Below are 24,802 nucleotides of genomic sequence, written 5' to 3' on the forward strand. Positions count from 1 at the left end.
TCTCCTACCTCCAGCATTTTCCAATCCCGTGTCCTGCTCAGCCTGACTGACCCAAGTTGCCTGTGATACTCACGCAGATATTCCAAATTATCACTTAAATATTTACCTTATTATTTCAGTGATGATTGTCATATTTCACTTTCCCAACTTAGTATATTTATAAATATTCTACCAACATGTATTTAAAGAACTAAAATTAAATCATGGTTTTATACTAATCATAGAATCATTTAGGTTGAAAAAGACCTTTAAGATCATCTAGTCCAACCATTAACCCAGCATTGCCAAGTCCATCATTAAACCATGTCCCTAAGCACTGCATCTCTGCATTTTTTAAACACCTCCAGGGATGGTGATTCTACCACCTCCCTGGGCAGCCTGTTCCAGTGCGTGACAAGCCTTTCAGTGAAGAATTTTTTCCTAAAAAACAACTTGGATCTCCCCTGGTGTAACTTGAGTCTGTTTCCTCTTGTCATATCACTAAGGTCCCCCCTGAGCCTCCTCCTGGCCAGGCTGAACAGCCCCAGTTCCCTCGGCCGCTCCTCATCAGCCTTGTGCTCCAGCCCCTTCCCCAGCTCCGTTGCCCGTCTCTGGACATGCTCCAGCACCTCTGTGTCCCTCTGGCAGTGAGGGGCCCAAAGCTGAACAGTTTTGTAATGATGATACAGTCATTTGCGGTTGGGCAGTAAATGTGGGGGAAAATCTAAGTGTGGACTTTGGTATCTGCAGAACCATAATAGAACAATTTGTGCATTTTGCCTTCTTGCCCTCTGTCCTAAATTTGTCATCTGGCAAACAGCAATAATGCTTGTTTCCCTGGGATGTGGTGAGGAAGGGAATAAGCCAAAATCCAAGGTACTTGGATTTGTTGGTAATAAGGATTCAGTGGCAGGTGTGGAAGGTCTTTTAACTGGCGATTAAAGGAAGATACAAGGGCATTTCTCTGAACAGGCACATCTTTTCCTTTCTATGGTAAGATCTGTGAAAGTCCAACTTTTGGACTGGTTCCCCTGGAGGGAGAAGAATATTTTCTCAGGGTAATATTGTTCAAAATTGAATAATACTGTCTCACCATAACATTGTCATCACAAATTAATGTCTGTGGGTGGGTGAGCTGGGAATAGAATGGGGAGGCTCGCCCCCACTCTGAGTGCCAGGTCAGTGACCAGACTGCACTGCTGACATGGTGGCTTCTCCAGCACCCTTCTCTTGCTGTCATGTTGGTGGCAAGGCTCCATGTTTTAGGAAGCACAACTGGCATGTGTTTCTGTGGCGTGGCACCTAATTCCCTGCTGCTGTTCTTCCGAGCCAGCAGTGAGGCATTTCCAAATGAACAAGTAAATCTTTGGGTCATAGACGAGAGGCTGGAAAGGGCTTCAGCAGCTTCTTTAGTCTCTTTCCTGTCCCTGGGAAGAGAGGGAATCTCTTGCCTGTGCTCTGTTCAACACCAGTGATCTGAGTTGCGAACTGGAATCTGAGGAAGATCAGTAGTATTTATATATGTATATATGTGGTAGAGAGGAGGGGAGAAAAAGAGGGAGTGTGTGTGTGAGAGGAGTGAGAGTTCCTGAATAGAGCCTGCAGCTTGACATGGAAGAACAATAAGCAATCTGAATTTTCTTGAAAAATCAGCTTTACGGGAGCTTTGTCTTCTCTTCCTTTCAGAAATGGCTTAGACGCAAATTTCCCCAACACTTAGTTTCCTTTACAGAACCAGTCAGTTTTGTCTTCAGTCCTCAAGGAAAACCCTCACCTATCTTGGCAGTTTATACCATTTCAAAGGGCTGTGCTGTCCTACCTTCTGTCAACCTTCCTTTTTTTTTTTTTTTTTTTTGAGAACTGTCCTGTGAAGGTAGTGTACCCACACTTGGAGTTCAAGTCATTCCTTCTTTTCAGGTCCCCATGTCAGCAGCTTTAAATGGCCCTTCAGCAGGTGTGTGACTCCACAGAGTTAAACTGCTGCACAAAAACTGCTGGTTCCTAGATGGTATCAGGAGATAATTGGAAAAAGAACCAACTGGAGCTGGCAAGGTAACTGGGGCCTTTTTTTTCATTTGCTTCTTGAACTTGGATAGGCATGTGCATGCACAGCTTTAAAAGGAAGACAAAAAAGTGGAAAAAAGACAAAACTAAAGTTCCCAAGGCTTTGGTGGAGGCTTCTTAGCAAAGGGAAAGAACTGGGAGATATGATCCAGTATGGGTTGCTGAATCAATAAAAATAAATGATGAGTTCTTTGCTATCACCTCTAATAATGTATGATAGGGGACCCTTAAATCATATCACTACCTGCTAGGAGAGATTGTATTTATGTTTAACTGAGTTACACAGAGATAAAGCTCAGGCTTCTGTTATTTTAAGCAATCTAGATGTCTTTACTGGTGGGAACATGTATTTATGTACAGCAAGGCCATCCTGAAAAGCTGGGAAGATTCTGTGGAGCATAACTGTGCCTTGTCAGGGGGATAGGTCAGATAACCTGGGGGTCTTTTCTGTCTCTTGACTTCTTTGACTAGTGCTACTTGCAAGCCTGCTGGTAGTATATTGGTGTGTCCACCCTCACCTCCAGTGTGTTTATTCCTAATGGTCTGGAATTCTGCTTAAATGTCTCCTGTATTTTATCGTGTTTTTTCTTAAAAAGGTGGCTAATTCACCATGCCTTTCCCAGACACTCTCCTGATGGTGTGGCTAATAGTTCTAATAATACCTAGCTTTTATGGAGCGATCCTCCCTGCAAAGAGGACAAAGGCTTTGTGATCTGACCTGGTAGCTCTGTTTAGGGCTCTGCAACAGAATCCAGCTGCTCTTTCAGGGTTGTTAACCTTGCTGGAGGCTTTTCTTTTATTTCTTTAGGAAGGAGGTGTTAAGAATGTGGCTGTAATTTTTGTGTGTGTGTGTGTGTGCACTAAAGGTAAACATGTAATTATGCAGGAGGTATATTTGCTGAAACTCAGGCAGGATTTACCATTTTTTAAAGGAAATAACATTTCTTCTTTTTCTGTGTGAGAGATTTGTCCAATTTTTGGTACATAGTAGAGATGGAAAGGCAATGTGGCTGACTTGCAGATGCTGTACAGCTAGCCCTTATGAATACCCCTTATTTGGGTGATACTTGGAGTCTGTGGTTTGGGAGGAAGAGAATCTGACTTCTTTTCCCATGTTATTGTTAAACATTGTAGTCAGATTCCTCTTCTGAGTCCTGGAGGCATTAGTCATTGCTGTGGTGGTGGTGGTGTTCAGCTGCATTCACAACCATGGCATAGATTCCTATGTGCAAGACACCTCTGAAGATACCCTAAATTACAGTCCCTGCACCAAAATGTTTAAAACCAAAAGCACGAAAGACCCTGATGGGTTCAATTCAAAATCCTTTCTAGATTTGCGTGAGTCTGGAAAGGTAAACCTATGATACTGGAAGAGGTGTCTCAGTGTTGATGCCAGTGGGTGCTTTTTCTCTGACAGTCTGGGCTTGCCCTTGAATTAACGAAATAGACGATCGACGTACAAGGATTCCTGCTCTGCTCCTGCTGGTAATCGTGCAGGAGGAGGGAGCTGGGCTTTCTAGAGCTGGTTCTTTCTGCAAAGCACTGTAGTAGTGGTTTTGGTGTCGTGTCCTGTTCCCACTCATGCCCGCATTGTGTTCATTCACCGCAAGCCCTGTACAAGGAAAATTGAAACTGCTGCTTACATCCCGAGGGCTTGTTTGTGAAGATAATGTGATCTGTCTCCGGTGTCCCAGGGGAATTCATGGGAAGACTTCTTGGGCTCTGGCTGCCACTTATTCTGCTGCCTGATTTACATTGAAAAGGGAGGAGGATAGGGGACAGAAAGAGCATACTGTGGCAGTTTTCATACTGGAAAGTGAAAAGGCACACAGGCAAAGGAGGATTAAAGGAGAATAGTTTTTTTTTAGTTACTGGTTCTTGTTTTGAGGACACATTTGACAGTCTCAGCTGTTTGGAGATCACAGGTTCATTGGGACATGTTTTGCTTTTGTGTGTGATCTTGGGGCTTGTCTTCTTCAATTTCAGAGGGTTCTTTTGCTTGCATAGCCTGAAGTCACCCACTGATCATTTTTATGTCTTTACAGATCAAAAAAACAAAAAACAAAAAACAAACCACCCACAAAACTTTGCTGCTGCTTAGGTTAACATAACTTTAGTCTTGCAAAAGTGCCATTGATTTCCAGCAGTCAGGATTTGGCCTGTGTTTCTTGTTAGTGCTTCTGTTGTTTTCTTCTTCTGTTTTAGGATGTGCTGCTATTCCTTAACTGCTCATAGCTTGAGATAATGTTTTTTCAGCTGTGCTCACCAGGCAGGGTGTAGATTGGTGTTTAAAAGTGTATGTGTTCCTTTTTTTGCTAATCGCTCTATTACTGTGGGTGAATTTGGAATGGTGCTTTATATTCCAGGTGATGCGCTTTAGCTTAAATTAATTAATTTGGAGTGGATTATTTCAGATATTTAAATTTCTGGATGGAGACATTTTTTCAGAGTAAAGTGGTCTTTAATTTGATTTTTCCGATGTATTTGCAAAGCGAATTGAACCAAACTCTTAAAAGTTGATTTAGATTATTCTTTCTGAGTGTTCCCATGTAGAGAAACACTTCATCTCTCTCTGCCTCTGGTTTCTCATCTGTAAAACAAAGATGACATTTCTTGACTTATTTCACAGTGGTGATGCTTGTAGAATCTGTGGAATTTAAATTCCTCACCTGAGAGCTTTGTAATAATGGTATATGCGTCTCACAACTGGAGATGGCACTCTTGAGTATTGGCAACAGCACTTAGACCTCCAAGGTAAATGAGGATGGTGATGGTGTGTAGTGTGATCACACACATGCATGCATATGTTTTTGAGAGTCTATTTGTGTGAAGTGATTTTGGTGGGACCAGAGTTATGTAGTAATTGTTTGTGAGAACCACTGTACCTTGATCTAGGAAAATACTTGTGCTGGAATGGAGTTAATTTTCTTCAGAGCATCCCAGGTCATGCTATGATTTGATTTTTTTGCTAAACCAGTGTTGATATTGCACCAATGTTTTAGGTATAGCTGAACAGTGCTTCACAGTGTTAGGTTTTCTGTTTCTTACCCTGCCTTCCCTAGGAGTAGGGGGGAGGGCAGTCAAGAACTCGGGAGGGGTCATAACTGGGACAGCAGACTTGAATTGGCCAAAGAGGTATTCAGTCCCATACGATATCATCCTCAGCAATAACAACTGTGGAACAGTCTTTTCTAAAGTAGCCGTTGTTCAGAGCCTGGCTTTGCAATGGTTTGCTGTGGGAGGCAGTCAGTGACCACCTTTGCGTTGCTTGCGTGGTGTTTTATTCCCTCCCCTCCCTGTCCTTCACTTATTAAACTGTATTTGTCTGGAATTACAGATTTCTCTCATTTTTGCTCTTCTGGTTCCCTCGCTCATCTGCCGGGGCCTGCGTGGGTGCTTAGTTGCTGGCTGGGGTCAACCCACCACACACTTAAGCACGAGAACATATAAATGATCCTCTTCGCATCTTCTCAGTGTTAGTGTGGGGAAAATTAGGCTGGTGTTGGTGGATTTTGCCTGAACTAGCTTTGAATGCAGAGATTATGTGAAAGGCCTCCTTACTTAGCATATTCATCACCCTGAATAACTTTGTGATTATGTTGATCAGTTAATCTTTAATTATTAATTTTGTGCCTTAAAAAATGCCACCACCACCACCAAAAAAAAATCACCCACCCTCACCAAACCCAACCAAACAACCCTCCCCAACCCAATCAAAAAAATAAAGAAACAGCTAGGGATCCCCATAGAGCAGTGCTGTTGGCTTTTAGATCCCCAGAGCATTTTAAGCTAATTTGCCTTCAGCTGTGAGCAATTTACTGATACTGGTTCCCAGTACTGTGTGGTTGTTCATATTTGAATTTACTTGTCGGGTGCTGTTACTCTGTTATGGATTGGGGCAAGGCAGATGAAAATTGCAGACAAGCTTCCTGTGGCTGGTGTAGGGGCGAGAAATTGTTGTAAAGATCATGGAAATAGGTCTGTAGGTAGGAAATGGAGATCCCAGCACACCAGAGTGAGTGGGAGAGCTCTCGTTTTTCACACGTAAATCTGTCTGCGATCTCTTTGCTGTGCTGTGCGCTGCCTGGTGCTTATCCCTTTGCTCATTATTGATTATGCTTGGTAAATACGTGGATAGGGATACTGATGTGTTGTGTTGATCTCTGTGCTGATAAAGCCAGTTCACTTAGAAGATGAATCTCCTGAAGTGGATCAGTGCTGGCCTTTCAGATGTCTAGCTGAAATGTTCACCTATTCTCTCTGGCTGCTGTGCTCTTCTCTCTCCTGTCTTTGATACAAGCACCGCCTGATACAGGTGCATGGCTGCCTTTTTGATGTGGCACTTTTTTGTTGTCCTGAAGTTCATTGGCAACCTGCTGAGGGAACTGCAATGCCTTTACACTTGAATTTGTGGGAAAAAGAATTATATATTCCACTGTGGGGTGTATGCAAAGCACTCTTGCAGTTTAGAATTGGCAAGATCTGGAGGAGGGTTTAATGAACCAAAGTAATTTTCCTTCATAGTAAAATTTTATGGGCATGAAAGATTGTTATGCCACCAAATACTCTGAAGAGCTTCTGAGCACTTTTGTGATTTATGGGCTCAGAGATTCCTAATAATTGTCTGAACAACAGGAATCCCTTCAGGGATGTGTTTTCAAGATAGAATGAAACCTGGGCTACTGTTTCTGATTATATTTTGTTTTGTGCTTTCCTGCCAGCCAAATTGAGTCAAGACTCAAGGGTGCCAGATTGGGCAGTCTTGGAGACATGCTGGCCTTATTTTAGAGAAGTGGTCCATCCTATTAAATGTGGATTTAGTGTTTCAGTATACTATACAGCATGCTGGTGGGATTTCTCAGTGCCAGAGACTTTTAATCTGTGTTGTAGTGTAAATCACTGAAGATAATTAATTGACAGAGGTTGGCATTTTTGTCATGCGAGCCTTATAGCAGGGTATTCAGCAGACAGTGGTAGTTTCTGTACAATGAAAACATGGACTGTGGAGGGGCATGTGTGTAAAATAAAGCGTATAAGGAAATTCTTGCAGGACTTGGAATGTTACTTGTTTCCAAAGAAAAGATATTTTTTCTGATTATCCTTTCTCTATCCCCACTTCTGTGTGGAAAACCAAAACAATTTATTGAATTATTCAGGTCATTTAGTTTTGTGTAAACTCAGCTTGAAATTGCATTTTCCAGAGGGTTTGTATTGCCTTAAGGGAGTTGTAATTCAGCCTGGCTTATTTCCTCACTGTCCTGCAGGCTGTGCAGGACATTTCATTCTCATGTGCTTATTTCATTCTCGACCAGCTGAGCTGCCCCAAGGGACACCTGCCCCTGGGTGTCCTGGGAAGTGCCCTGCGGCTGTGTGGAGCCTGGCCCATAGGAGATGGGGGTGGGGGTGGGGGGGGTGGAAATTTCACATCTGAGCTGTATTCCCTGGAGTGAGCAGTATGACCCCAGAGAAAAACATGCTTTAGTATTGAGCTGACCTGAAATTAATTCTGGGGAGATTGGTTTGATGAACAGAAACGGTTTCATTTGGCACTATAAGGGTATTTATTTTGATTAAAGAATGCTTAAGTTTTTGCTGTTTCTGAATCAATAACACTTGGAACTTTTAAAATTTTTATTTCTTTTCCCCAGAGAAAAAATGTTTTCATCTTAGTTTAGGTTGAAGACTGGACGTTTTCTATGGTGGGGCAATTCTAGCTTTCCCTTAGTTTAGGGGAAGAAAATGTTTATTTTTCTTTTGAAATAGTACATTAAATGTGAAAACTCCAATTTCCTATTGAATTCAGCTTTTAAAATAAAAACTGTCAAGATTTTCATGCACAATTACTTTGGCACAGAAAAGCCATGGTTATGTGTTAGTGTTGACAAAAACAAGCTAAGCTTCTTCAACTACAAAGTAGAAATCAGAATCAAATGTCTCAGCTTGAGTCAATGAGGGTTTTTTCTTTTTCATTTTTTCTTCTGTCAGAACTCAGTTTTGGAAAAATACGTCCAATTTTCCTTATGTTTTGTCCCATCCTTTTCAACTAAAGCGTGCAAATAATAGAATGTCTTAGAAAATCTGGTACTAGCCCACATCTGCCCCTGATATCCCTGCTTCTAGTTTCTTAGCACGGTTGGGGCAACATGATGTGGAGGCCTCAGAACAGCCTCTTGGAGTGCTTTGAAGTTTCCTTTGCAATGCTGTGCCAAAAGCAGCCTGTGAAAACAACTCAGGATCCAGCCGTGCCATTCAGGCTTTGATTTGTGTCTTAACCGCACGTGACACTGCCTTAGTAGTTACATTTGCTCCGTGGTCTCATGGGGCATGTTGTGGGGAACGTGCTTTCGCAGCTTTTCTGGGGAAAGCTGCGTGTTCAGCCTCTGCAATCCTCTCTGGTTTTCAAACTCCCAAACCATTGCAAGAGTTGCCCTTACTGAAGCTGAAGTGTCTTGTTTCAAAAGCAAGTGAGGACAGGGTGAAGGCTATCTGGGGCTGTGGGGCAGCAGTGTTGTGATTTTATGGACAGGTTGCTGGAGGTGACCGTACTATGTATTACCACTGCCTCAGGCAACTCCTGCTATTTCTTGGGACCCTTTGTGAGATTTAACTGCGAAGGGATGCTCATGCTTTTGCTTTCCATGCATTAACAGCAGGCAGAACTGGATTTTTGTTAGTCATCCTGGGCAAAAATCCAGAAAAGCTGTACTAAACAATATGCTCTTACTTTGGATTTATACCCAGAAATCGAGTAGGATTCAACCCACTCCTGTAAAGCTGGTGTTATCCTGTGGTTTGCAAGGTTTATAATAGATAAGTGACATTTTCAAAAATGTAGGGCACAGCAGATCTGGGAAGAGACACACAAAGAGCTGGAAGAGTACGGATGCTGCCTTTAGTTGTAGTTGCGACTAAAGGTAGAATTACTCTGTTGAAAATTGACCAGGACATGGAGATTTTATTTAATATGTTTAGGGCTGGATCCAGGATCCACTGAACTCAGCAGAAGTCATCCTGCTGGCTTCAACATGATTAGACTCTGAAACTGGAAAAATAACTTTATGAAACTTTACCACAATTGTAAGTGTTAAGGATATGTAATTTCTGGTAGGGCAGGACTTATGCTGTGGTGCAATGCTTCCTAGAGAGCCTTGAGAGGGGTCCTGTTGGGGCCCCTCCGGGACTACAGGGAACATCCTAAAAATATCACTCTCCTCAGGTTTTAGCTGGGAGCAGGCTGCACTGCTTCCCTCGGTTGGTGTAAGGGGAGGAGGTATACAAACCTTGGTTGGTGCAACTTGCAGCTGGCTCTTCCCATTTGTATGGGAAGGTGTGTGCAGGGTTTAAATTGTGATAAAAAGGATATTGTCCTTATTTCTGCACTGCACAGCATCGGTTTCAGCTGACATGGGCTTGCATATGCTGACTCAAATCTGCCTGGCAGATTTCTTTTCAGACCCTGCTGGAAGCAGCTTGGCTTTTATCTTCCTCTTAAAGGTCTCTGTGTGGGGAAATAAAGGGACAAAATGAAATTGGGGACAGGAAAAGTGAATCCAGTAGAGAGAGGAGTGCTCAGAGCATCTATTCTAAAGCCATTAAGCTTGGCACTGGCTGCATAGTCACGTACGAAGGTCCCTTACAATTTGAACAGGTCTCTTCCCAGTATTAGCTGACAGTTGAACCGACTGCTGCAGCCATTGTGATATTGATTAATCCTTTGGCATTTTTCTGCAAAGCTTTAAACTCCTCACCCAGCAGCCTTTCAGCTGGGAAACGTGAATGAAAGGTGTGGTGGGTCCCACTGCTGTGAGAGGAGGATGATGTGGCTTTTGTAGTAGCAAAAATCCTTGTTGCATTGGAGAACATTAACAAACTCAACCACTGGGATCACATCTCTCATTTGGACCTACCTTTTAGCTGTGAAGTACCCGTTAACAAAGCAAACCCAAAGCAGCTGCAAGGGAAACCAGCCTCCTTGAATCTTACAAGGAGGAAACAATGCTGAAAAGCTAAAATGATGCAAACCAAAAATGAAGAGATGCCCAAGAGCTCTTCCTGAGGCTGGTCCCATAGAATCCAAGGGAATGTACTACGTGACATTATGCTAAAAAATCAAGGAGCACAGGTGCTCCAGTGGTTTTAACTTCTAGTAAAGAGCCTCTATTCTTTCTGTGGAAGTTCCCATCCCATCTGAGCCCGGGAGCTTGCTCGGAGGCTCTCAAGTTATTGCACTGCATAGCTGCCTTTTTTGGGAGAGAGGGGCATTGGGCAGCGTAGCTGGTAACTAGGAGGGTTACTTTTACCTGTGAAATCTGAGGTCAGAGCACAAAGGATATGTACTGCTTATCTCCCCTCTCTTTCTACTTCAGTTTTGCAAGGACATGAATCGAGAATTTTCATGGCTCACCAGAAAGTTAGTCAGTGGGTCCTGAAGGCTCTGACTCTCCTTGAGCACTAGATACAGCTGAAGTTTTGTCTTGCTCAGTGCCAAAGCTGAATGTTATGCTGTGCCCCTCTATTTTACCACTGCAGAAAGGTGATATAGCCTGTGGAAATTCCCATGCTCCTAGGGTCAGTGACAGCAAATAGGGAACAGCAAAGCTCATTCTGGGCATAAGGGGCTGTTTTGCTGGGTAGGGATCTTTGTAAACAAACTTGCCATTTCTTTCCATGGAGACTCAACAATTTGTGGTAACACCTTGAGAAACAGGAAAAGCTGACTGTAATTTCTGATTGAGCTGTTAATAAGGGCACATCTGATTCCATCCCTGACCTTGAATAACCATTGCTGTAGAGGGAGCGGCTTACAATGTTTGATTACTTCTTGTTGGAATGCTTGATTTCAAATGCAAAACATTTTGAGATTAAAATAAATGTTACTGGTTACATGATACATTAAGCTAATGATTAATTTTTTTAAAACTTGATCCTATAATACCTCAACTTTAATGGATAAATGCTAAACTCTCCTTTGGGTGATTTCAGATGCCTTGTGTATTGTTACACAGTCTAAAGGGAAACTCTCTCTCTCCCCCCCCCCCCCCCCCCCCTTCTTTTCCCTTTCTCTTCCTCCCTCCCTTCCCCCTCCCTAGGTGATTCTCATTCTGACAAAGCTGTACGACTTCAACTTGGGGAGTGTTACCGAGAGTTCACTGTGGAGGTAAGTGAATTGTCAAAACCACAGCAACTGGCATGGAGGGGTTGCACTGTGTCTCTTGTAAAACTGGAGGCAGAGCAAGGCGGGCATCTGAGTTGATCAGGGAGGAGGTGGGAGGGAGTCTAAGATAACTGGAGTTGCTTTTTGGAAAAGGGAGACATTAATATGTTCATATTGCTTTAATGAAGTGGAGTCTGCATACAAGAGAGTTTATTGATGTAAGGTCACTTCCCTGGACACAGTGGAGCTTGGCTTCATTCTTGCCTTTGAGTGTCCTTAGACAACGCTCTTCATTCCTCAGAGCTTCTGCTGTGAGACTGGCAACAAGAACAGTCTCTATAAATGGTACGTGCTTGCTAGAAGAGTATCCAGCACAGTGCATGATATAATCTGATCTGAGCCATGTTCCTCAGCTCTGTGAGCTGAGATGGTCATCTTGGCAGTGAATCTGTGTTGCCTTGGCTGTGAGGATAGTAGCCCCTAAATAACTAGTGATGTCACAGTGAGGTGCTGGTGTCTTCTTTGCTATGGTTAGACTCAGAGGGTGTTATGTACCTGCCATGCTTCTAGTCTGGCATGGGAGATGGAGTGTCCTGGCCTGGGGAAGCATGCTGCTGGACAGAATGTGTGTTTTTAAGTATGACCGTGCATTTAAAATAAATAAATAAATATTTATACAACCCCCTTCAAACTCACCACTAGAAGCAGGCCAGTTCCTTGATGTCTGAAATCACTAGTAGTTTCTACTTGCTGGGGATTGCTCTTCCTCCTAACAACCTGCCTCTGGTTTGGAAAGGGTATGCCTTTAACAGAGTTGTTATTAGGTGGTTTTACCCTAAGGATTATTTTTTTTTTTTAATGTAGCCAGGGGTTGCGGAGACGAAGTGCCTTGTGTCAGATTTACCTGGTGTGTTACAGCTATTGCACAACTTGTGGAAAGTGTAGTTGGTGGAACTTGCAATGTGTTGCAACCATTGCCCCAAGTGTGAGCACGTTCTTGGCAGATGGTCTCTTGTACTTCCTTTCCAGATAATTTTAAAGTCCCTGTTTGGAGCAGACTTTGGGCATGTGCTGCAGGTTTATTCCAGTTAATGTATTTAAGGGTCAATTGTTCAGTAGAGCTCTTGAAACTTCTCAATTTGAACAGTGCTTCCAAATCCTAATTGCGCTGTACCATGGTAATCTGCAAAAGTATAAATAACCGTGCAGCTAATAAGAGAGAATACAGTAATTTCCACTTATCCTGGTACTTTTCAAGGTATTAAAATGTTAAAAAAACTTTTGCCTCTTTACCTAACAAGTACAAATGGCACTGTGATTGTACTTTAGATGTAATTGCCAAGCAATTTGCTCTGCATAAATAATGTAACAAGCAGGCAGATACTGTCCTAATACTGAACTCGCAGCGTTACCTCAGCTGTGCAGAAAGGTGATAGCACCATCCCTTTTGGAGTTTTCCCAGAGTGGTGTGTTCTGGGACACTTCTGCACCTTTCCTGCAGTGAAATAGGGACCAGTGTGGGGCCCACAGACTTGGGTATATTGAGAAGTAAGAACCTCCTGAGTTCTCTCCCAAGATTAGGGAGGAAAGCTCAGTATAAGAGCTAGTAGGTAGAGCTCCAGGGCTTTAAACCATAGTTTCCCAACTGGAAAATTCAGGATTAAGCCATATTGTACTTTGCAGGGGAGTATGGAGTCAGAGAGCAGCTATGAGTTTCTTTGGAAAGGACACAGTAGAAATGCAAACAGGTACTAAGTGGAAGTAATAAGCCAAGAGAAAGACCCCTTTTTTCAGGATTTTCTGTTCTATTTGCACATGAAGACCTTTGTGTCTCTGCATTATTTAAATTGGTACTTTTCAATGTTTTCTTTTAGTGTTTGAGACCTTGAAAATTTCAAAAAGAAGATGTGTCTTTGCAGAGTGAATTTAAACCTTCTGGCAGCAGTAGGTTTACTTTCCTTAGTTACTTTTTGTAGACTTCTTCATAGCCATCATTCAGCCCCCAGAACTGATGGGTCACAAAGTGAATGCAGCTATCAAGTATTTGTCAAAAGAAGGTCTGGACATTTCCAGGAGCTTGGTAGCTTGGTGTGGTGGGGTTTTTTTTGTTTGTTTTGTTTTTGTTTTTTTTTTGTTTGGCACCCCATGTATTCCAGAAATATGACATCCTTTCTGCTAACCGGGAGTCCTACCTATCTTAGCAGTGGAGCTGCGTGATATCTATTCTGAATGCTTGGCAAACGCAGCTGCTTCCATGAGAGAGGAGTGGCTTTTGTGGCAGAGAGCAATGAATCACATGGCAGTGCTTCAAAGGATGCTAGAGTGCATAGAGCAGAGTGCAATGCAATCTCAAAATATCATCTTGCCTCTGCTTGCTTCATGCATCAAAATCTTCTCTGTTTCCCCTGGGTTATAGCATGAGGCTTCTTTTAATGGAAAACTGAATTGCCACATAAAATTTCTAATCTCTGCATCTAAATACAAAGACAAGTAAATCAATAAGAAAACATCCTGAATGTAATTAAAAAAGGGAGCAAGAGAGGGAGAGGAGAATTAAAAGTTATGATGGGAGCTGCTTCTATATCAGGGTGATACGAGTTTAGATGGAGGAAATGCTAGTCAGCGTTTGAATGCAGGAACACAGATACTGAAGCAGCCAGCTTCAAGGAAAAGATCCCTACATCCACTCAGCTAAGCCCCTGCCCCTTGCAAATACCATATCTCTTCTTGGTCACAAGAGATACCTGTCAGTTGTGGCTTGGATATTTTTTTTTCCCACTGAGTTGAGTCGTGGTGATTGTTTTCCTCCTATGAAAGGAAGCTGTTGTACTTGTAATGGTGTGAGACATCAGAATTTGTGCAGAGAGGTTTTTTATTAGGTCAGGAAATATAACTGTGAAAATTAAGCTCTTCAGGCATGCCAACCCTTCATCAGTTCTCATTGCCTAGAAAAATATCTAACTGGGTAGTTGAGAATCCAGCTATATCCTGCCTGCTCTAAGTAGAAGTTAAGGATTAAGGGTTGTGCATATGCTTTCTGTAGTATTCTCACCCCATTCAACACTTCCCCATCACCAAAATAAGAACAGTTCTCCCTCTTAATCTATAAATTTATATGGTTTTGATTTGAAGTGCTGTTGGAGCACCTCTAATTCCCAAACACTCTCTGTAAGCCAGGGTCCCTGCATCAAACTTCATTGCCCGTGATGAACTGTAAGCACACAGGAGTGATCTGTCATGAAATATGAACTCTGTGAAGAGTAGGGGCCAGGCTGCTTCACAGGAATTGTAGTTCAAGAAAGCATCTGTTGAGAAGAGGAGAATGACAGGGTTAGATATGCAAAATATGGTGTTTAAAAGGCACCACTCACAGCCAACAGTTGAGTGTTTTGTAGTTTTTTGGCCTATTTTTCTGTTGAAAATCTCAGGCAAATTTTGTTAGGAGGAGGAGAGAAAGGGAAGCCTATTCAATGGCTTGTTTCTTAAGATGTGTGTGCTTGTAATGCTTGCAGATCTGACCCATAGAAATTGTGATTGCGATAAATGAGTTTTGGTTTCAGGTGTATGCTCAGAAATACCTTATGAGGAATTCTGTAGATTGTAGGGTAGACAGCAAGTCCTTTCATGAGCAAATCTTGTTGCTCTCCAGTTTTTTCCTTCTTGTGTTGTGAGTGTGAATAAATGGAATCTTATAGAGCTCCTTATTCTGTGGGCCTTTTAGATTTCACAGGTTTTACAAGCAGGAAAGCCTTGTGAACATTTCCTCGCTTCTTGCTAATCCTGTTTCCTATTTAAGATGTACAGTTTTGAGATACAGTTATGTGAATGTAACATTTTGGATAAGTATTTAAAGTTATTATAATATTTCAAATGTTTTCAACTGTTTCAGCCAGTGTGGGCAGAGCAGTTATTTCTGCTAAGGTAACTGGAATAAAAGTTTTTCCACTGTTGCCTTTTTTAGTATCTAGGAACAGTCATATTTTTTTGGATTGCAGTAGCTAAAAAGATACATCTCCATCCCAAAGGAGCTTTCAATCTCAGATGAAGACAAAGTGACAACAGGGCGATCCAGCAGACAGGAGATGCGCAAGTTAGCAGAGCAGTATTTACGATCAATGTGGTAGCCATGACTGCAACACATCAGCTAATTAGGCAGTGGGGAGCAGTTCAGATTTTCTTTCAAAGCACAAGTACTTGCATGTGTCAGCTCTGAGTTCCCGCTACCATTTTACTCACCTTTGATGGGACCTCTGGAGTCCCCCTCCTCTGGCTGTGGTCCCAGCTAGATTATTTGATGGTACATAATGCTGGCCCATGCATTAACCTGTACTCAAAACCATGACTGACTCTTTCTGCTTAAGAGGCTAAAATGCTGATGGAGGAATTTTCACATATATTCCATCTTCTTTTCTTGTTTATTAACCAAGAAGTTATATTTCCATGGCAGCAGTCAAAAATCCCTAAGCATTTTTTTAACTCTTGTGGCTGCTGTGCCTGAAGTTTGGTCTGTTGTCTTAGCCTCTCTGTTGTTTAAAAAAAAACAACACCAACAACCAACTTTTAGCTTTTTAACAGACAGCTGAAAAACACAGCAGCTGCAACTCTGGCTTGGAGCGGAGAGGAGCTTGGTTGCAAGCTGCCTTATGTCTTGCATTGCTCTTTCATTCAGTTGTTTGAATTACTAAAGGGCTTTATGCTGTGTCCTCCTGTGTCCTTGCCTCTTAAGTCTTCCACAGTCTTCAGACACTATGAGCATGTTTCAGAGTACCACTAGCATTTGATGCTTTTGCAAAGTTTCACAGCTCACGCTGATTTCTGTGCCCTAGGTTTGTGTGTTGCGCATGGAGCTGGTTACAGATAGGGCTGCTCTGTAGGTGTGAAATGGTGAATGTGCTGTGTAGTGCCATGTCTCCTCTTTGGGAACTGGGGCTTACCCTTCTTGCTCCAAATGTAGCAGCCTCTAAGATGGGTGAGTAAGAAGGCAGGGATCAGGAGATTCGGTAAGCTTGACTCAAATTTCCGTATCATTCTCTGTGAAACAAGCTAAACCTGAAATAGGTCATGGCACAGCTTCCTTTTTAAAAGAGTGTTTCCATCCCAGTGGCAATGCATTATTTAGACTGTGGTGCTGGGAATGGCATCTTCTGGTTTGTGCCACAACCTCTTGCTCAATACAGGTTTTGCAATGGGGCATTGTAGTTTTTCTGGAATTTGCTGTATTGAAATGCAGTCTCTAGACAGGCACCATGACCAGCTGACAACTCCCTGCAGTATTGTCAAATTCGATTATATTTATTGTTTTTCACTTTTATGCTGACAACATGCATCTTAGATACATGTTATTTTCTGGAGGACTGTATTCAGGCATAAAATTAATGAAGGTGTTTGTCAAAGTAGTAATGCTTCACATTATGGCATCTTATTTGACATTTTTTAACAACACTGCAAAGGGCAGAAATCCTGTGCTCTGAGGAGAAGGGTTTCTTGTATCTACAGTCAGCCATCAGGGCATGGAAGAAAGGAGCCAGCTGGGTGTGCAAGCGCATCCCTGACCTCTTTTGGATTTGAAAATCAGGATGCCCTCAAGTTTGGCATCTCCACTGTTTTTGTTTGTTAGAGTGTATAAATAGCCTAGCTCAACGATGGCTAGTTTTTTCAGGCTATGGGAGCCACCTGTCAAAATCTTTGTGGTTGAGAGCTGCTAGGTACAGAATGTTGGATGAAGAACTAAGGGTAATGGAATGGGGAACTGTAGCAGATGACTGCATTGTGAGAGGAGAGTTGTTCTTCAGGGCTCCTAGCACCCTGAGTTGCAGTTAGTGTGGGCCTTCAGCAATATCCCAGAATAATGCAGTTCTTAACCTCTAGTATTCTTGCTGATTTGCCTTTTCCACACAGCAGGTGATTCAGTTTACCCTGGCTCAGCAAAGCGTGGCTGTCATAGATGCCATCTTGGCATGGGAGCCACACTTGAACTGTTTGGGAGATGCGGAGTAGCTGCATGTTGGCCCGTTCCTGAGCTAGCTGCTGCCAAATGAAGATCATGGTCATTTAATTAATAAAGAGAAGTTCCTTGACCCCAAAAGCTAGGTAGTCACTAGCTGTGAAGAACAGAAAATGTGGCATTCTTGAGGCAAAAGAAAATTTCAGTTTTGCTCTCATGGCTAAATTCCTGCTTATTTCTGAGAAACAGGTCTTGTTCTCTTGCTCAGGCTGACATACCAGGTTTGGCAGAGGCTCCTGACACCTGTGTTTGTCCAGCTGTGCATGTGTTGCAGCAGGCATCAGAAAGCAGAAGCAAGAGAGAAAGCTTTACAGGTGAAAATAGTTGTTGAGTATCAGCAAGGAGAGAAATTCATGTCTAGAGAGCACTGCATCAGGCTACACTGTAGGGGTGCTAAATGTTCACAGAAGGCTATATGTACAATGGCTTTTCTGTGCTCTTTTCATAGCTATTAAGAGCAATAAGGGGGTGGCTTAGCTTCCTTGTGTTTGCTGGTTTAGGTGTCTATCTGTGACAAGAATGTTAGAAGTTGCTGGTTATCAGGTGGTGATAAACATTGACCACCTCATCCAACTGTGTAAATGAAGCAATTTGAAGTAACTAGTTGTGACCTGATTCAGAATGCTTTTCTGGTTTGAAGTCATTTGTTATCCTTCACTTGTGGCCCTCCAAAGACCTAAACAAATATTTTATTTTGAACTTCAGGAAATGTATATAAGGGATTGTTTGGATTTGCTTGGGCTGTGTGTAGCTGAATGTGAAGATCCATGGGAATTAAAAAACAAAAACAAACAAACAAACAAAAAAAACAAAAAGAAAAACATGAAAGAAAATTCAAGGAGAGGAACAGAATGGACCATAGGTTTAACCCTCCTTAAATGTCCTAGACAGTCACAGCTGGTGTCCAGAGCATACATTCTTTGCAGTTCAAAATAGAAGGAGGTGTGTCATTGCAACAAATGGGTAATGTGAGTTAAAACTGTTTAAAATGTTTGGTTTCGGAACCAATCATGAAAATTAATAGGCTTATCTTAAATCCAGGGCTAATTTTTAGAGTTAGGTAAATCAGTAATGGCAACAAAAATAAGATTTGTTCTTTAATTTTTTATTTTGTTCAAGTATATATATGACCAAATTCTGGAGAGGAGTTTAATTTGTCTCCTTCCCATTGCTTTCCTAGTTTTATATCCCACAGGATTTTTCTACAAGGAATAATAAGGTTCACACCTCTACTTTCTGATGGTTCCTTGCTTTAACAAGCAATCATGTTAATATTGCCTCAGAGATGGCAGGGACCATGGTGGGCAATGCAAAATCATGTGAAAAGAAGTAACCCATCAAATATGAGTCTAAAAGCCTTTGTATGTGTCTTGGGGTGGTGTGTAGATCAACGTCCCACCTTTGCTTATTAAGATACCTTAGTCACCTTGTTTTACAGAGCTCATTTGCCTTTTGTGAACCAGCCTCCTAGCTGGTCCATTTGTCGTGTCTCTTAATTGCTCCATCAATGACCTTTCTGTGAGGGCGGGGATATCATCAGACAGGGGACCTTTTGGATTTATTAATTTTTTGTTTGCCAAGAAAGCTCTGAGACTAATTGCCAAGACTTCCCAGAAGATATTAGTTCACAAATTTTAATGACACTTATGATTTATTAATGTGCTTCCTCCTGCATCTGCTCATCCCTATTCCTTGGTGGAATTCCTGCTGAATCGAAGAGAATTAATAAAAACAGCATTGCAGATTGAATGGTGTTTTAGTTAGGCTGTTAATTAAAAAAAATAATAAAATACCTATATTCAGAGTGCTTTATTTGTTTCTGTGATTCTCTGAAGACAGAGGTAAGTCTTGTAATGTCTGACTACGTTCTGCCCCAGAATTTCAATTTGGTGAGTGTGTTGCATGGTGGCGGCGCAGGTTCACAGTTACACGTGCATGTAACTCACTGTTCAACATGTGCTACACATCCTCGCTCTGTGCTTCATTCACGGATCTTTTGCAACTTGAACATGGGGCTACTTCGCTGAAGTTGTCGACCTTCAGACTTGTGGCTGTGGGGGAACTGGACTGGTCACTATTGATGGATGCTGCAGATTTGTTTGTTTGAGGAATGTGTTTGCTAAATAGTTCTAGAAAGGCCATGTGATTGTACGTCAGTTGTGATCTCATGGACAACTGGGTTATTGGGATGTTCCTGTTAATAAGTATGCCTGAGAATTTTTGGATACATCTTGTTTTCTGGCTGGAGACAGGGAGGCAAGAAGAAAAAGGCAATTTATCAAATTCCTAATCTTCTGAGGGAATGTTCTTTGGGCAAATGTAGAATTTCACATAGCATGTAGAAAGGGTAAACCAAGCTGTGTTTCGTTTTAATTTTCCATGTTTCAGGTAAGAGCCCCAGCCATCTCTCTTTTCCTCTCTGCCTTATGACTATTGAATAATTTATACTCTGCAAAAGAGCTCCAGCAGGAGAGACTGAGAATCTCTCCAGGGAGAGACTGATACTAATCTTATGTGTGGAAGATCCAAGTTCAAGCCCTTGCTATGAATAAGTATAAAGGGAAGTGCTTTTTTATTCTGCAAGTAATTAAATTGTGTAACTCATTGCTAAAGGATGTTGTGAGGCAGAAATAATAAAACTGTAAATGGATTTCAAAAGGGATTTAAATGAATTAATGGAGGATATTTCTGCTGGTGGCTGTTAAATGTGGTAGTGTGGCAGTAGCCTGTGGCCTACATGAATTATTTTATGATATGACATTCAGGGAACAGACAGGTCTACAGCTTTTGGATCAGTTGCAGAAACATCATCCATTTTTTATCTGTTCTTCAGCAATGAGCTATTCATGCTTTAGGTATTCTAATGGAATACCTGGGAATTGAGCTAGTGACATGATATGCCACAGTATTTTTGTAGTTTTGGGATCCGGAGATCTCTAAGTCAAGAGAGCTGCGTGAGGGACCATGGGAAGAATCATGCTGTCTTTTGTCTCTTCCTTATGCTTTTCCCAGAATATGCTGTGGCAGATTAGTAGGTAATACAAATTTTTTATCTGACCTACTATGGCTGTCTTATTCAACCAAGGGATTTGAATCTACTACGCTTCAGGTAGGTTCTCCATCAATCGCCTAACTGATGGCTATCTTGAATGCTATCTCATTTGCTTAATAAAGCTATTTTATTGGACTAAAACTATACCTGAAGCTGTACTTTTAAAAAACCAAAACAACAAAAAGCCAGACTACTTTTGATGTAATTTAGTTTTCCAGCCAGTCCGTTCAGACAGACAGTGTTTTAGGGAGCTGGAAGAATATGTTTGCCCCTGGTTTTGCAGCTTGTATATAATATATTTAATATAGTTTTTCTGTTCTAGTTAATGAATTTCTTTGATTATGAGCCTCTCAAGGAGGGAGACATTCTATCTCATCAGAAATGGATTTTATGCTCAGGTCATGTTGCCAGGCATATAGTCCTGGGGTGTTGGTGGAGATGGTCAGAGGGAGCTTTGCCAAAAGTGAATGTGTTTTTGAAGCATTACAGTCCCTATGAAGTCATCTTGTCAGGGATGGCAGGTAAAATGTGCTTGTAGTGCTTTACCTACTTGTTTAGAAAAGTAGCAAGGCAGCCTTGAGGAGGGAGTTTGTGGCCAAGAACCTGCTGTTGCAGATCCTGTGGGTGTTGTGACTGTTGCTGCATCAGCAGAGCTGCATCTGTTAACAGGAATTGGCTAGTCCATCTCTTCTTTATCATTTGGAGCAGCAATTCCATTGCTCTCATTAGAGAGCTGCTCCTTTTGTTGAGTTATCTCATCTCACATTCTAATTTGATTTGGATGACGACTGCAAAACTTTTTGCAGGAAGCTACACTTAAGGATGAATTTTTTTGGCCTTACTAATGCCTTTTTCTGATGGCTTTTTATTGTGCAGAGGAGTTTCATTGGCACAGATTAGCGGGTACATTCAACATGGATATGCGCCAATATTAATGAAAAACACACACTAAATTCATTTATAAATATGAAAATAGATAATTGCAAAATAGAACCTTCATAATAAATTACATTCATGCGAGATCTCATCTAGTAGGATGTGGAAAGCCTGAAAAGAGATGCCCAGAAAAGAAGATGGTAAAAATATTACAAAATTATGTGGTGTGGATAGGGTCTCTACTAAAGCAAGTGGGTGGAACATCCCTCATATGAGGAAAGGCTGAGAGAGCTGGGACTGTTAAGCCTGGAAAAGAGAGAAAGCCCAGGGGAGGATTTTATCAACGTGTGCAAATACCTGAAGGGAGGGTGCAAAGAAGATGGAGCCAGGCTCTTTTTAGTGGTGCCTGGTGACAGAAGAAGAGACAATGGATGTGCACAAACTGAAACTCGGTAGGTTCCCTGTGAATATCAGAAAACTTTTTTTACTGTATAGGCAACAGTACTGGCGCAGATTGCCCAGGCAGGTTGTGGAGTTCCACCCTTGGACGTATTCAAAAGCCATCCGGACTGGTCCTGGGCAACTGGCTCTAGGTGGCCCTGCTTGAGCAGGGGACTGGACCAGATGAGCTTTAGAGGTCTTTTCCAACCTCAGGCATTCTGTGAGTCTGTGAAGACTAAAGGAGCATTTGACAAAAGTTCAGAACAAGTAGAGGTATTTTATTCTTAGGACAACATGTAGTTAATCTGTGGATCTCCTTGCTGGAGTATGTTTTGGGAAGTAAAGCTCACATGGATTCAAGTGGAGTGTAGACAAGTTCCTAGAAGCAAAATAAATAATAAGAAAAAAAATCTGTCAAGGATTATATTACATGCAAAGACTTGATCTGTGGCTCAGAAAGTCCCCTGGCCTCTGATCAGTGGCACTGCCACTTACTCTCCAGGCAGTCAGGGCTGGATCTGGAGCCAGTAGGTTCTTGCAGTGAAGAGTTTCTGTGTTGGTGCTGCCTCATGGCTTGCTGCAGGATGCAGTTCCCCTATCCACGCTAAGCCTAGGCTTTACATCAGTTTACTTGATTTGTTTCTCATTGAGTGAGCTGTTCCTTTCCTTTCTCTTCCCATTTCCCTCCTCCCTCGACTTTTCTTTCCAATTAGGCTTGGGACCAAGTCATATAAATCTTTGACGCTTTGTACAGTGGCTGGTAGAATTTAGTACTTTAACATGGGTTGTGTCTGTGTATATTGGTGTTTTATTATGTTGTGGTGTGTGGGGTTTTTTTTCCCCCAAATGCACTGCAATTTTATAATGGCTATAAATAATCTGAAGGATGGAGAAACATTATTAAAAAACGTGCAAGAAATCTTTCCATCTTTCTTTTAGTCTGGTCTGTCTGTTTCTCTGGTACATTCACTAGGCTTCTAATGATCTTAATAAGTTCCCAGTATCAAGTGGTCACTTCTCCAAATAATATTACAAAGTGCTACATTACCTCAGCCTGGAAGATAGTCTTTGATTTATTTACTTACCACATGTTCTTCATCTGTAAAATCTGTCAGCCTGTTCTTTTACAGTATATGCCTGAGCAAGTGAAAATGAAAGCTCCTGTAAACTCCTAGATCATGGGAAGCTAGTGCGCTGTTACATGTAGGATTTCTGCCTCTGAATAAAAGCTGTAAAAGGTTAGTGAAGCCATTCTGTAACCAGATTATTAGAGCTTGTTTCTGTGTCTTTGACGGCCAGTTACTTTACAGAGGCAATTCTCTAAATATTAGTAGTCGCTCATATACTGTTATCCCTTGAAGCTTGCTGTCCAGATGCCTGAATCTAGCATCAGGCTATCAGCAGGTGCTGGGCATTCAGCATCCTGCAAGTCTGATCAGGAATGCAAATGTGGTGCTGTACTTGAATAGTCGAGGAATACCAGCCCATAATGAATCTAAGAATATTATATAGTATCCGTCACAAGAATGTTACATACTCTTTTATGGATCTTGTAGTCTAGCTCAGAGGATCTGTGAGGAAGGTGATAGCAAGGGACTGGTTACAGGAAGATGGCTGGGCTGTTAATACAGCCATTACTTCCAAGCCTGAGCCAAGAGTCAGGAGTTTTGCCCGGGGTGAGGCATACTGTGAGTTTTCCTGAGTGAGTTCTGGTGCCTTTAAGATGCAACTGTCTTCAGCTGTCTGTGACTACTGCCAGGAGTGCAGGATTTCATAGCAGAGTTAGATTGGCTGAGTGGAACTGTTCAGCTCAGCTGTGTCCCTTCACAACCCAGGGTCTCAGCATGGACTCGCGTGCCTTGGGATCGGAGCTCGTAGGCTGTGCTGTGCAAGGGAGTGGGGCAGGCAGGCAATAAGCTGGGGCCAGTACCATCTGTAATTACCAGTTTGTGCAAACCGTGGGAGGTTCAAAAGACAGCTGGGGAGAGGTAGACAGAAAGGAAGAGCAACCCACCACTGGGATGTGGGTTCTGGCTTTACGAGGGTTTGGTGCTCGCAAGGAGTAATCAGCCCCATGGAAGGAGAAATGTGCTTAGCATCAGTCCTATTGCATCTCTTGCTCTGAAACTGTAATATTGATTTGCTTTAAGAAGGGAGCCCGGTTGTTGATTATTGGTCTTGGAGGGGGAAAAACCAGCAGCAGGTTCAGAGCAGAAGTCAGGAACAGCGTGGGGAAGAGTAGTTCCACTCACAGGGAATAGGTCCCAGGGCCTGGTGTTAGAACAGGAGAATCATACAACTTCTATCAGCAGCCAGGGTTGTATGAATTTTCTGAGGACTTCAACAGACTATAATCCATCCTTGGGTCTCGCTTAACTAATCCAGGGATCACAGACAAGGTGCCCCAGATATGGGTTTCTGTAAAGCCAGTGTGTGGGAGGCCTTGCCCTTTCTTTGGGTTACTTGCAGCTGTAAGCATGGCTGAGGAAAACCAAGGCAGTAAGATCATCTATTAAAACATAAGGTTTCCCGTATAATGCTATATTGCCACGGCGCAGTTAAAGCTACAGAGTAAGCGGTGGACCATGGTACATCGTTCAGTGTGCCTTTAGCAGAGTAAAGAATAAATGTCCCATGGAAGATTAAAATCCTATTGGTTCTATTATCTGTAACCAATAAAGGTAAAAGGGATGTCTGAGGAATACAGAATTAATACAGCACGTTTAGCTTTGTACCCACAAGTACATGTTTTCTATTTTGTACAAGGCATGGGAAAAAACCACCAAGACAAGCTTTGGGTTTTCTTCTGGAAGAGTACATAGCAGGGCAGACTGTGGTGGGCCATGTGCCTCTCCGAGGGCTTGGACGGTGGTCTGACCAATGTTACCTCATCACAGGGGCTCCAGGGTGTTAGTTACACCACTTGGAAAGTTCATATCTTGTCCTGTGGCATTTTAGTGGCGATAAGCACAGGCCTGGCTATGTGACAGGAGGTGGACTTATTGTGTGGTGGGAGATATATAAGAAGCCCGTATCTCCTGTTTGGAAGCGCTCCTTCTGTAGGGACAGTGCATGTGGATTGTTTGGGAGACAGGTGAGGGGTGAAGTTAAGTAGGCTGTGGTCTAGTTTAGCTGTTTAACTATATCTGATCCAAGCAGGGTGCATGTACCCAAGTGACTGTGGTTCATCATGAAATGTCGTCTATTGTGTAACATAACAGAAGATTCAGAG

The 24,802-nt window shown here is 42.3% G+C and overlaps 1 protein-coding gene across 6 annotated transcripts in view; it reads left to right on the forward strand.

Annotated features, from left to right (window-relative positions):
• SORCS3 (sortilin related VPS10 domain containing receptor 3) overlaps positions 1 to 24,802 on the forward strand; it is a 312,444-nt gene that overhangs the window by 91,393 nt on the left and 196,249 nt on the right. For all 6 annotated transcript variants that reach the window (XR_013930611.1, XM_080403456.1, XM_080403458.1 and 3 more), the window contains exon 2: positions 11,133 to 11,200. Coding sequence is in view for 4 of the 6 variants with exons in the window: in XM_080403456.1 (XP_080259582.1) it covers positions 11,133 to 11,200 (68 nt within the window). In the remaining 2 variants the exon portion in view is untranslated. The remainder of the gene's footprint in view (positions 1 to 11,132; positions 11,201 to 24,802) is intronic.

The sequence above is a fragment of the Falco punctatus genome (genome assembly GCF_963210335.1).
Source record: "Falco punctatus genome assembly, chromosome: 9".
In the NCBI taxonomy this organism is placed as follows: Eukaryota; Metazoa; Chordata; class Aves; order Falconiformes; family Falconidae; genus Falco; species Falco punctatus.